We start from the raw sequence: 13,380 nt of genomic DNA, 5'->3' as shown, positions 1-13,380 counted from the left end.
TTTTATAATCATGTGAAAAATGAAGTTTTCCCAGCACGATGGAATTCTATGAAAAATCAAGTACGTCCTTACTACTTTTTATAAGGTTAATGCTAATCAAATGCACCTGATTATTTGATCATCATAAAGTGTGACCACTTCTATAAAAGCAGAAGTTGGTAGTTTGTGGGTCTGGTGCAGTCAGGTGTGTGTTAATACAAGGTCACAATCTTCCCCAGTGTGGATGTCCCAACAATTTCACCACAAGGTCTGACCCAAGCGCCACATTTCAGACTCTACAAGCCTCAGTTAGTATATTAGATGTTAAAGTTTGTGACAGTAAGGTTGAAACAAGTGTGGCTTCTTTGGAAGGGTCACCAAGAGAAAACCTATTCTCTCTAAAAAGAACATGGCTGCACGGCTTAGGTTTGTAAAACTAATCAAGAGTTCTGGAACAATTTCTTTTGGACAGACAAGACCAAAGTAGAGAAGTCTGGTCATAAAGCGCAGCAGGACATTTGATGAAACCCAAATGCAGCATATTAGCAGAAACATCTCATACCAACTATTAAGCACAGTGGTGGAGGGGTAATGATTTGGGTTTGTTTTGCAGCCACAGGACCTGGACACCTTGCAGTCACTGAGTCATGAACTCCTCTATATACTCAAGTATTTATTGAAATTATTTCTCCAATGGCTAAAGCCAGGCTGAAATTGTGTTATACAGCAGGACAATGATCCCAAGCAAAGCAGCAAATCTACAATATAATTATTGAAAAAGAGAAGGATTGGGTTGTTGCAGTGGCCTGGGCTTAGTCCAGACTTCAACCTGATTGAAATTCTGTGGCCAGAACTGAGAGCCTAAACAAACGTCGTTAAATCATGTGATGTACTTTGTTTTTCACGAGACTACATAGAGGCTTGTGAAAATGTTTCATTTTCAAAAGCTTGTATTTGCACCCACACACCAGTAAATGGATCAGGCCTTTCTTTCCATTATCCTCGCAGCTTTTACGGCAGGAGCTAAAGTGATGAACAACAAGCGCTTGAATTTGGTTGCAGCTGTAGCATCTGTTGGTGGAAATGTGTCTTTTTGTTTTTTTTTAATTATAGAAGCTCTTACTAACAGTGTGAATGATGTACTCACAGGCATGGAGTATTCACTGCAAGGCTGCTTTGGTTCATGAAAGTTTTATTCACTTCAGACCAAAGAGGCTCAAGAGCTTTAATATGTTCTCATTTCAAACGGCTCGCTTTTATGAGCTCACACCAAGCAGCCCGCTTTTGTCCAAAAAATCTGAATAAGAGCCACAATTACGCAAACTATGCCAACTCTGTAATACATGTACATGTTATTCTGGTAAATCCAAATTCTTGAGGGGAAAAAAATAATTTTGTTACACTTGCAGGGAGTCAGTGGAAAAGATGGCAATCCTGGGCCTGCTGGGGAGAGAGGAGACAAGGTAAGGCTAATGATCAACATATATTGTATTGTCACTATTTAAGACATGGATTTAAGAAGAAAATCCTCTCACTGGTTTTGGCTCTCATTTGTGTGTTTTCCAATCCTCAACCTTTAGTTTTAGCCCTCTCTGATTTCCCTAGAGAAGGCCTCTAAGTACTCTGTTAGCAAAAACAATTAGACAAAAACTCTATAACCGCCTAACACAAAGAGCCTCTTAATGAGATGCCCCAATGGACCAATAAAGCCAAAGGGGCTTGAGTGTAAACAAGTCTGTATTGCAATAGCCGCTCTGTTTTTGTTTTCATGGAAACCCGAAAGAACAACCTTTCCCCATTAAACACGAGCTAACTCTATTTCATTATGTTTTTAACAGGGCGAGCCTGGTGTGAGTGGTCAACCAGGACCAAAGGTAAGATTGTTTTGTTTTTTTGTTTTTGTTATTGTTTTTTAATCCTGTCCTGCTGGAAGGTTTTGTAATCAGACTTGTGATCTGAATGCATGGTGGTGCCGAACACATTTAGCTTTTGCAAGAACAGCTATACAGAATCTCTATAGGCTCCTCTTGTTCATGTGAATCATTTATCTGCTTATTTATTCATTTATTTTTGTGTTATTTTAAATATTAATATTATATATGGATATGACGATGTCTAAGTCAAGACAGGCAAGAGAAAAAAAAGTGGTGATGGTTTGGATGGGGAGTAGAAATGGGATGATAGAAACAAATAGAAATGCACCAATGTATCGCCAACTGCTGCATCTGTAAGAAACAAAGAACAAAACAAACATACAGCACGTGAACACAAGACATTTGATAATACACAGATACATGAATCCACAAATCTTCCTATAATGTGTGTGTATGAGTGAGCGAGACAGAGAGAGAGAGACGGTGAGTGTGTCTTTGTCACAAATGTATTTCATAATGAGGGTGGGAAGCTGCAACAATACCCACCAGAAGCCTGAAGGCATGCAGAGATGGAACCAGGACAACCCCCAAGACGGTCCAAGACCTGAGGCCACACATCTCTGTGACATTCACTTGTCCATCCCAGGAGGAGAAGGAGAGAGGCCCCAGATGGGGTGCCCACAGCCAAAGGGTGAGAATCCCAGAGAACCAGAGGTAATGGGCACTCGACCCTGCTAGAGGCTGGCCACCCTGGTACGAGCCGATAGCAGGGTCCCAGGGTTCCAGTGCCCGAGGCGCCCAGGACCACCTGGCAGCGCCACTCTTCCCCGACATGGTGGAAGTCCAGGCCAACCTGTGCCACCAAGGGAGCGGGCTGACGACCTTCACCCACTCACCCTGGGACCAACAAGCACAAGTAGGGACTGGCAGAAAACCACTGGCTCAGTGGGCACCCTCATTCCCCAAAATCCGCCATGATGTTAAAGAAGGTTGACCTGGGGTCAGCAATGTCAATGCCCCGGAACACTACTGAGTCTGGGTCAGCACCCACCACCCCCACCACAAAGAGTGTATTGGAGTGTGCAGATGAAGACTCCTCTGGAGATGTGTGACAAAGTGAAGGGGCAAGACTAACTGGTCTGGGTCCAAGACAAGATGCACCCAGTATAGTTGTTCTGTCTCCTGGACACTCCACACCCTTTCTCATTACATGATGAAAAACTTTGTATTGTGTTCTGATAATTATCTGGATTTTACTAGGGATTGGTGAAAATGAGTAGTTTATTTGAACAGTAAGATAATATTTTGCCCTACATTATTACATCTCCTGCTTTCCATAGAACACGTGTCAAGAAAGACAACACGGAGAACAAAAGAGACACACCACCAGGGAGACATAGATGACAGAAAAACTAGAATACAACTCAACTAAATCCTGACTAATAATAACAGCATAAGATGCTGTTTTAACATGTTTTCAATAAAACATAAGGAATCAAAAATACAAAATAAACCCATAACGCTGGGTCACAGACCAAGCCCCGGACAACATGGTGATATTCCTTTCAGGTCATTATTATCTAAATATGTTGCCCATTTCTTTTAGAAATAATTAATGAAGTTTTGTTCTTTTTTTTTTCCTTTTTTTTCTGCCACCTGTCTCGTTTGGTTCTTTAGACAATAATTCTGATGGATAAAGGCCAAGAAAGATGCCCAACGGATTTACTATACCAAGTGGACCAGCCCCGCCTTGCCGTACTGGTCCATTTGATTGACCTTTTTTTTTATTGTTTATTTTATTTTATTTTATTTTCAGTTGTTACATACATGACTGGGGGAAAGGAAAGGGAGAAAGAAAGAGCGGGAGGGAAAGAAGAACAGCGGGGAAGAGAGACGGAGATAAAGGGCACAAAAACAAACAAACAAACAAAAAAAAAGGTGGGGGGCAAAAAATACATATATATCAATCACCTGGATCACCTGTTGAGAGGGAAAAAAAGACAGAAAGCAAGCAAAAAAGAGAGCAATATAATAAACAACATCATTGCGGTAATCTATGTGTACAAACTAAATATTGACTATTATTGCACAGCACGTAAGATTGACAGCGCACAGTGTGCTTTGAGGTAGCAGCAAAGGAAGGTGTCGTTTGTGTCCGTGAACACCTGTGTGTAAACCTGTGAGCATGAGCACACTTGTATTCAAAAGGTTCCTTCATGTAACGATCTGCTAGAGGGTGTGGGCCATAGCCCCATCCTGGTCCCTGGATCTCCTCCAGGGACCAGAGACCCCCAGAAAGCAAGAGTCCAAGGAAGACCAACGGAGGGGCAACTGTGCCACTCTACCGATAAGAGCTGAGGAGAGCCCCAGATGAGGGATCACCCAGCAGCCGCGGAGCAGAAGCCAGAGAGGGTTGCAGTGATGTGCCCCTAAGCTCCACCGGCAGCCAGCTGTGCCACAGTGGACCGAGCCCCAGGCCCAGAGGCCGAGGGCACTCCACCCCGTCCGAAGGGCCACGACCGAGCCACAGGCACCAGGCCCCGACAAGCCGCCACCGGGAGTGAGCCGGTGCATACCTGAGCGCCCAGCCCATGAAGTGTTGTTCTTTCAGTAATGATGTAATAAATCTCCAGCTCCTAATTGGTGGCGTGACTCTTTTCTGAATTTGATCGTTTGTGATATCGCTCATAATGGAGCTGCTAACTAGAAAGTAGTCTAAGCGAGATTGTGAGTGGTTTACTGGTAAAAGGAAGGTGTAATCCTTGAGAGTGATACGTACGCCAAGAATTGTAAAGACCAAATTCACTCTTGTATTATTTAAGAATGATGGACTTCAAATTCCTTTGACTCACTGCTGGATTGAGCCTGTCAATTTCTAGGTTGAAGTCTCCTCCTCCTAGGTTGAAGAAGCACGCTGTCAGAATGATCTGAGAAGGAAGAAGGGAAGGAAGGAAAAACTAGCAATACACAGATACTATAAATCTGCCTTCTGAATCTGCAATAGTGTTGCTAACAGTGAAGTTTTTGGGGTTTTTTTTGCTTATTTATATGGCTACGCTTCTTTGTTTTGAATTGTAACAGGCTGAGAACACGGGTGGGAACTGTGGAGAAGTGAGTTAGGGTTAGTTGAAAGACGATGTCTGCCCGTGTCATTTAATCTGTGCTGAAGTCGATTGAAATGTGTTTTTTAATCTTTTTTTAAATTACTTTTAAAACTGTCAAAGAGTAAATCGGTAGAGAGAGTCAGTAATAGGAATGTGTGCAATTTGTGTTTTTTCATTTCGTCTCACAATACTACAGCATAGCTCTGCTCACTTACCTCCCACAAAAGGTTAAGATCTGCTCATTTTGCTATTCATTATATTTGATACATTGACAAACCACCATTATCGATATTGGCAATCATAATTCTGCTCACTTTTTCTGCTTGCATTGAGGCAAATGGTTTCTTGTGCTATGTTAAAGCAACTCCTTACCTGCTAAAATATTTTTTTACCTTTAAAAGTAAAAAACAAAACAAAAAACATTTTGTCTCTTTCAGGGAGATCAGGGCCCACCAGGATTCCCAGGTCTACCAGGAGCAGATGGTCCAGAAGGGCATCCTGGTCCTAGGGGTCTGCCTGGTCCTCCTGGCCCCCCAGGGCCTCCAGGAAGAAACTTCATCCCAGACTTTGAGGTATAGTGTGTTTCACTACTAAATGTATGGGGATAATATATCTAATGTTTTGTCATTTTTATCATTAGAAAATCATAAAGAATAATATGCAACTTTAGCTGATATGAGTATTGATTTGTTTGTAGAACTAGAGCATGATGACAAAGAACGTATAATAACTATGCATTGTTTAACCCAATCTCCCTGTAAACACAGAAACAGTGCAAATGAATTGTCCGTGAATGCTGCAGCGTGTGTGTTATAACAAAAGTTTTGATCATTAACTGTGCATAAATTTGATGTGAGCCCTCGTTTCCAACAAACATGTTGGCTCATTGCTAGATGCCTTTGCATTTTTTTAGGACATGGAAGGATCGGGGCTAGAGGCCGCTTCAGCAGCGACATTACCCAGAGGTCCACAGGTACAAATGTGGCACGATTTTAGTGTATTATCATTTTTGCATTTCACGAACGGCTGCTGTTATTACCCGAGGTTTGATTTTGGTTTGATTTTCACAGGGACCTCCAGGACTCCCAGGACTTCCAGGACCCAAGGTAAAATATTTGTGTGTGGGTCCATGTAAATGGCTCTCCCTGAAAAATGTTCTCAGGTTAAGTTGGATGGGTGAACATTTAAAATCTAAGGCCTTGGATGGCATTCAGTGATGCATACAATAAATTGCTGTTTTTGCTAAATGCAATTTGTTTTTTTAAATCTAGATTTCTTTATTTTGTCTCCTTCATCCTTTTCATAGGGTCAAGATGGTTTTGTTGGTGTTCCAGGAAAGCCAGGACAAAAGGTTAGTCTGCTGAAGATATTAAATCAGACAAGCTTCTTGAAAGTCTGCTTGCTTTAGGTCCATAAATGACCATTAAGTAAAAGGCCCTGTGGTGAGAGGAGATGTTGGCTTTAGGCTGCATGGTGCTCTAGAAAGTAAAGATTCTGTCATCTTACAGGTTCACAGCCAACTTTTGGATTTGGATTGGAACATTATAATCAATATCATTGATTTGGTTATTTATCAGTTTTTCAGAAAGAATTCCTCAGTTTTAAGAAGACAGAAATCAAGTCACCTTTTTACATCATAATGATGCTTATTTTTCTTCATTCCTTCTGCAGGGAGAGCAGGGTGTTCCCGGGGACCCAGGCATTCCTGGTACAGATGGACTGACTGGGGCAGAGGTCAGTGATCTAAATAATTCTGACACATTTTAATAAGCAGTGTGCCCTTTTTTTAAAGACTGATGCTTAAATAAATGATGTTCAGTCAAGCTGTAAATTATTTCAGTCTGCACTAGTTTGCATGCATCAGTGACAACAGATGTAACTCAAAAACAGCATAAAAAGCCGTAGCTTGGGTGGGGTTGGGTTGCAAAGTAGATTGCAGATGCAGCAGCAACTGGAGAGTAAGGTTAACCAACTTACAAAATGCAACAGTTATATATGTGTCTTTTGTTTATGTTTTTTAAATGATTTTACACATACTACATTTTTACTAGTCGGAGAGAACAGACACATATTTAAGTGGCACTAAGAACTACAGCTAATGTTTAATCCTGTGTCTGTAGGGACCAAAGGGGGACAAAGGTGACCAAGGACAAAAGGTGAAACCATCAACAAGTTGCTAGACAGATACTGCATACATGCACTGCTATGTGCTGAAAGGTAAAAATGTCAACTATTTTATTATTATTTTTATTCCAGGGAGAGCCAGGACAGGATGGGCGTAGTTTGCCTGGGCCCCCAGGACCACCTGGACCACCAGGAACCATCATCAACCTTCAGGATGTAAGTAGTGATACTTTTGGTGACTCTACTATTTAAACATTAGTGATTCTCTGTCTTACTGTTAAAACTCCTTTTCTCTGTCTTCAGCTCTTATTGAACGACACAGATGGTGCCTTTAACTTCTCAGGGATTTTTGAAGCTCAGGGACCCGCTGTGAGTACCTGACCAAAATTCACTGAGTGTAGACCAAATGCATTCTTTCTAATAGCAACCAGAGGGCGACTCTTCTGGTTACAAAAAGTCTACTGGAATACCATCCCACTGCTGTTGCTCTTTGATTTATTTCATTATATAGATTATCAATTATTCAATTGTGAAATCTCATAATTATTTGCAGGGACCAAAGGGTCCAAAGGGTGACATGGGATTGCCAGGTTTGCAAGGACCGCCTGGACTTAAAGTAAGTGGGATGTACATACAACATGATTTGTTTTCTGTATGGACACTATAATGAAAACTATCAGGAAGTTGCTTTTTTTTTTTTTTAAATGTACTTGTGTGTACACACAGGGTGAAAAGGGTGAGCCAGGATTTGTCATCTCAGCAGATGGATCCATGATGTCAGGCCTGCCTGGGCCAGTGGGACCCAAAGGATTCAAGGTTATATTGCACTTTTTAGACCTAACTCCCTGATAAAGTTTTCTGTGTATGTGTATGAAGAGTGCAGGATGGTACATAAATATAGCTTTGTTTGCAGGGAGAGAACGGTGTACCAGGGCCCCCTGGAATTCAAGTAAGTGATTGCAGAAAACTAAAGTAAATGCTAATGAATGCTGGTTTTATTTCCACTGATATAGATCATCAGGTGCATCACTTTTTCTAATTCCCAACAGGGGCCCATAGGACCAGCGGGACACAAGGGAGAATTTGGGCTCCCTGGAAGACCAGTAAGCACCATGGACTCTCCAAACACTGTCTAATTAAGAGTAGATTAACATATTTCTGTGCATTGATTCACAAATTAGAAGATTAAGATGAACTAAAACAGTGCATATTTGACACGATTAGCTTTCTCCAAACTAATTTTCTCAGTTCATGTATTGAAACTCCTGTTTGATTTGGTTTTATGTTAAATTTGATCACACACTGACTTGTTCAGCAAACTATCCAACTATCCATCTCCCAAATTTCCCTGCGGGAATTGTTGAAGTTAAAATCTATGTAACTTTCTTTTCTAAAAACTTAATTGCTTTTTGGATAACAACTCTCCGTCTCTGTAGGGTCGCCCAGGCCTCATGGGACCCAAAGGAGAGAAAGGGGACTCTCGAGGCCTGCCAGTGAGTCACGCTTTACGGTTTCTATGTATGAATATTGTGCACCTGGTTTTGATCATAATCTTCAAATGAAGCATAGGTTGCTTTGATTTCCTTGTGCCAGTTTGGCAAAGAGTTTCATTTCAGTTTTTTCAGTTTTGTCTTTTTTTCTTTTACTCTTCATAGGGACCTCCCGGCCCTCCCGGCCCACCGGGGCGCCCAGGAATATTCAACTGCCCCAAAGGAGTAAACACTTTTAATTTTTTACACAGTTCTTGTCAATTGTCACTTTAAATTATGTGTTTTATTTGCTCACTGTTTCCTTTTCTTCCTAAAGACAGTGTTCCCTATACCCCCCAGACCACACTGCAAAACACCCGTAGGTTTCTGACCGTACAGCTGCACTGTATACTAATAAAGCATAATAAATCGACAGCTTTAGTGCAGCCTGTGTTAAAGAGCTTTATGTAAAATCCCACTGGTAAAATTATATTTGTATTGTGGAATATTGATTTCGCACAGTCTGTCTGCTTATCTGCAGTGCATACTTGATTTTTCTCTGACACAGGCTGCATAAAAGTCAGCATGTAAATGAATTATCCATCGGACTTTAGAGTGTATGCTGAGCCGACTCTGAAGTGCATCTTGATCAAACCTCATGTGCACAAAAGTACAAAACTTTTTTTGTGGGCTACCACGCCATTTTTTTTCTCTCTTAACACCGTCCTCTGCTTTTCCTTCTGTGTACCGATAACACGCATGTTTTTCATTGTAACACCTTTTATCACTCAAAACATTTTAACAGCTGCTCCAAAATATCCCTGCATGATGCATTTCAAGTCTGTAAAGACTTGAAATGCTAAGTGCAGGAAACAAAAGGAGGTAGTTATAAAGTCGCACCTGTAGAAAATCTGCATGTGTTTGCAGTTGCTGATCAAGTGTAGTGTTAACATGCAAAACGGGGGTATCAGTACTATAATGTATTGTAAACTGACAAGGAATTGTGTCACTGCCTGTTGTTAATCTGCATTTTTTCTGTTATTTCAGCTTAATTCAAATGGAACCATTGCAGCTGGTAGGTTTGGTCACCTTATCTGTTTCCTGTAAATTAAACATCAACTAATTATGGAAATAGTTTGCCAGAGACTGCCTTTACACTCAAAATACTTTTAATAAACATACCCAAAGTTGCAGCGTATTTACAGTACATTTTGTTGTCTCAAAGGTAACTGTCAGATAGGAATAAAAGGGGAGAAGGGAGAGAGGGGACTTCCAGGGATACCGGCTCCACCAAGTGAGTTAAAAATGTCTTCCTTAGTATTAAAATAAAAACACTAAATATATTAAGAATTATCAGAGAGAAAAATCAATCTTAATATAAAGGAGGCTTAAAAAGGGTAATTTATGTAGCTTTTTAACCCGCTGTGATTCAAGAATAAAAGTGTTGTTTGTTTGTTTTTGTTTCTCCTCTAGTGTCATATAATCAAAGAGGAGGCTGGGTAAGTTTTATAAGGGAAAAACAAAGGTTGCTCTTTTCTCTTTTTTTGTTATGGAATGTGTGCTTGAATTTTAACCACAAATTGTATTTAAAAGGTGAATATAGCCATTTGTTTTGTGGATTTATGATCAGGTTGTAAGAATATGTCTAAAATATTCTGAAAGCTAAGTCGGGTGAAGACATAAAAGAAAATATTAGTGGTAAACCAGTTGGAGACAGTTTAGCTGGAAATATATAGGCAGATACTTTATAGCACCTTCATTCAAATATTCTAAGGAAATGTAGAGTTCATACCGGATGACAAAAAGAAAGAAAGAAAAAATCCCACAAATCATTATCATGGATTTTGAACATTTTTTAACTACTGAATGACAAAAATGGCTCAAAAGTATTTTTAACAATTAAAATTTGCCCCAGTTGTAGCTTTACTGCTTGTTACAAGTGGAAAAAAGTGGTTATCAGTTATCAATGAATGATTTGAGACTTATGTCATGTAAAGAAAGAGAATTCAGTGCCAAATTATTAGTTAATTTTAGCAAACTTTATTAACAACGTTCAACCACATGTGCTGACTGTATGACAGCAAAGGCAGCTGCTAATAAGTACTTAGTAACATTCAATACTAGAATTTCACTCACTTGAATTGGACCACAAACTTGTTGGACAGGTTGTTAATACAATTCAGCAGACCTTTTAAATCATTTTAAATACTCATATAAAGAAATACTCCAAAACATACCAACAGGAGTTCTGGCATTTGAAGCCTAGCAGGGAGCTGGTGGCTACAGCCATGTTTGTCAACTTCTGCCTGTCAGTGAAGTCAACCACACTCCAGATAGAATTAAACTTTAATAGAAATTTAACAAGTTGTGAAAACGGTTTCAGCCCATGTAGAGTTGTTGGGGAAAGTTGGCTGCGTAAACTGCAACCATGTTTTGTACCAGACTTGATTTCTGCTCTAAAGTTGGTGTTTTTACATGGGAGTCTTTATAGATTGACTTACTTTTCGAAGTCTTTAAGTAGACATTTAAAGGACTGTAGTTTTTGGCACTTAATCGTTTTTCAGTCAGCAGTTGATTACTGTGTGATGGTTTTGCCTGTGTATGCACTAATAGGTGATGAATGGTGACCAGGGAATCAAAGGGGAAAAGGGAGAGGCGGGGTTCCCGGGGATTTCAGGTATCCCTGGAAGATCAGGACCCGTGGTAAGTTTTATGCATCATGGTATATTTTTGAAAGAATAAACCTTAAAGTGTTAGTAATTCTGTCCTTTATATATTTTAGGGGCCCAAAGGAGAATCAGTGGTCGGTCCCCCTGGCCCCCCTGGGCCGCCAGGGCCTCCTGGTATACCAGGCTATGGCAAGCCTGGTCTTGTTGGACCTCCTGGGCCACCAGGACCTCCAGGGCCCTCTGGGTCATCCTTGAGATATGGTTCAGGTAAAACTCATTTAACTGCAAATATAATAAATATAATCGTCTGAAGGATGTATAGTTACTGTAACTAATGAAATAAAAGAATCACTTGCTATATTCTACATGGAAGATACTGAGATCTTTGTTATTGCAGGTCTGACCATTGCTGGCCCCCCAGGCCCTCCTGGACCTCCTGGACCACCTGGACCTGCTAGTCCTTCAAGTAACACAGCGTCTGTAAGTCAGTTTATCTGTGGCTGAGCTATATATTAATATGACACCAGACCCGTGATTCTCCTAACTGATTTTTTTCTGCGCATTTTGTACTTTTCCACATTTGCTTCTCAGCTGAAAACATTTTCGACTCGTGAGAGTATGATGCAGCAAACAGTGAAAGATGCAGAGGGCACTCTGGCATTTGTTACAACGACAGGAAGTCTCTTCCTTAAAGTTTCCCAGGGATGGAAAGAGATCCAGGTACTAATTTACAATGGTGCTTTATCAGTTTGGTAAAATCGGTTTACAGAAATACTTTCATGTTCATATTAGTACACTGGTCACAGAACAAACTGCTCTCCATCATGATCATGAATAACACATCTCACCTGCTCAACGTCACCCTAATGAGGCAGCAGAGCTCATTCTCACTCATACTGATTTAACCCTTCTCCCATAACGCTTCAGGAAATCCTTTCTACCTTTCTATGTGAAACTGTACAGTAACTCTTCTTTCTGTGACAGGTGAACACACCTGTCAGACATAAACTTCCACACACATATTTCTGTATTATACCCGCTCTTGCAGCAGTTTCTTGGATTTCTAGTGTACATATTATTAATTCAATTCACACTACTCTCTTGCACAATATCAGTCTTACTTTTTGCTCTTCTTTAACTTAATCTCTTTTTATTTTTTATTTTCTTTGGGGTTTTTTTTATCACTGTTGTATATGTGAACTTTTTGGCTAAACTCACACTATAAGATTCTCCCTCTGCACCTGTGCCACTTCAACTACACTGTTTATTTTTTTTAGATTTCTTTGTCCTGCTGCTGTAAGACAATAATTACCTTTGTAGGATCAATAACATCTTTCTCGCTCTCTCTCTAAATAGCTAAGGTCAATGCACTGGAACATGTGATTTAACTGCAGAAAGTTCAGAATAAGACGCACTTGATCCTTTTAGTCTGATATTTGGACTTGTATAGATGCTGGAAACAGTTTTTTGAGGTCCAAGTTTTTTTTTCCATTAAACTAATAAATGATTAATGAGCTGCAAACAGGAAAAAAACAGAAAATATTACTGAGTCAAATCATTATTATTGATTTAAGAGCAACGTGAACTCAAATACATCAACTTTTGGTATATATTTTCCTAACTTTATACTTCTGTTTTGTTCACACAGCTTGGCAGCCTGATCTACCTCGCCAATAACATTATCCCACAAGATGAGGTACTTATTGCATAACCTGTCAATATAAAAAAAATGCCTTTGTGGAATTTGGTGTTAGAGTATTCATCTCTCTAACATTGATTTTCAATGATTCATTTAGCCTCGAGCCTCACATCATGTAAGAGGAGACACCATACAAAGAATACACTCTGTTAAAGGCAGGGTGAGTGCTTAATTATCATCGAAGCCCTTGTGAAGAGATTTGTTTTTAGTTGTCTCTTGAACAACCTTGGATTAACACTGATCTGTTCCGTCTTCTCCCTGAAGCTCAACCTGGTGGCGTTGAACCAGCCTCACTCAGGGGACATGATGGGGCTTGACATGGCTGACCGGATGTGCTTCGAGCAGGCCAAGGCGATGGGTTTGGCTCCCAACTACCGTGCCTTCATTTCATCCCACAGACAAGACCTGGTTCACGTTGTCTATCCAGGTTTCCGGCAGACTCTGCCAGTTACCAACCTCAGA

General features: G+C 40.4%; 1 protein-coding gene across 5 annotated transcripts in view; it reads left to right on the top strand.

The window, feature by feature from the left end:
* The window catches only part of LOC113029322 (collagen alpha-1(XV) chain-like), a 122,247-nt gene that overhangs the window by 106,953 nt on the left and 1,914 nt on the right, over positions 1–13,380 (top strand). For 4 of the 5 annotated variants that reach the window (XM_026180149.2, XM_080306131.1, XM_026180148.2 and 1 more), the window contains 27 exons: positions 1,389–1,442; positions 1,818–1,853; positions 5,395–5,529; positions 5,871–5,930; positions 6,028–6,063; positions 6,264–6,308; positions 6,629–6,691; positions 7,078–7,113; positions 7,214–7,297; positions 7,385–7,450; positions 7,635–7,697; positions 7,808–7,897; positions 7,995–8,030; positions 8,131–8,184; positions 8,518–8,574; positions 8,737–8,796; positions 8,888–8,929; positions 9,598–9,625; positions 9,776–9,844; positions 10,024–10,049; positions 11,164–11,253; positions 11,333–11,486; positions 11,617–11,699; positions 11,811–11,939; positions 12,868–12,915; positions 13,016–13,078; positions 13,183–13,380. In XM_026180149.2, coding sequence (XP_026035934.2) covers positions 1,389–1,442; positions 1,818–1,853; positions 5,395–5,529; positions 5,871–5,930; positions 6,028–6,063; positions 6,264–6,308; positions 6,629–6,691; positions 7,078–7,113; positions 7,214–7,297; positions 7,385–7,450; positions 7,635–7,697; positions 7,808–7,897; positions 7,995–8,030; positions 8,131–8,184; positions 8,518–8,574; positions 8,737–8,796; positions 8,888–8,929; positions 9,598–9,625; positions 9,776–9,844; positions 10,024–10,049; positions 11,164–11,253; positions 11,333–11,486; positions 11,617–11,699; positions 11,811–11,939; positions 12,868–12,915; positions 13,016–13,078; positions 13,183–13,380 — 1,905 coding nt within the window. The remainder of the gene's footprint in view (positions 1–1,388; positions 1,443–1,817; positions 1,854–5,394; positions 5,530–5,870; positions 5,931–6,027; positions 6,064–6,263; positions 6,309–6,628; positions 6,692–7,077; positions 7,114–7,213; positions 7,298–7,384; positions 7,451–7,634; positions 7,698–7,807; positions 7,898–7,994; positions 8,031–8,130; positions 8,185–8,517; positions 8,575–8,736; positions 8,797–8,887; positions 8,930–9,597; positions 9,626–9,775; positions 9,845–10,023; positions 10,050–11,163; positions 11,254–11,332; positions 11,487–11,616; positions 11,700–11,810; positions 11,940–12,867; positions 12,916–13,015; positions 13,079–13,182) is intronic. The other variant, XM_026180150.2, reaches the window with a different exon arrangement.

The sequence above is a fragment of the Astatotilapia calliptera genome, chromosome 9 (assembly GCF_964374335.1).
Source record: "Astatotilapia calliptera chromosome 9, fAstCal68.1, whole genome shotgun sequence".
In the NCBI taxonomy this organism is placed as follows: domain Eukaryota; kingdom Metazoa; phylum Chordata; class Actinopteri; order Cichliformes; family Cichlidae; genus Astatotilapia; species Astatotilapia calliptera.
The sequence above is the reverse complement of the archived record's forward strand: the minus strand, read 5'-3'. Positions and strand labels throughout refer to the sequence as shown.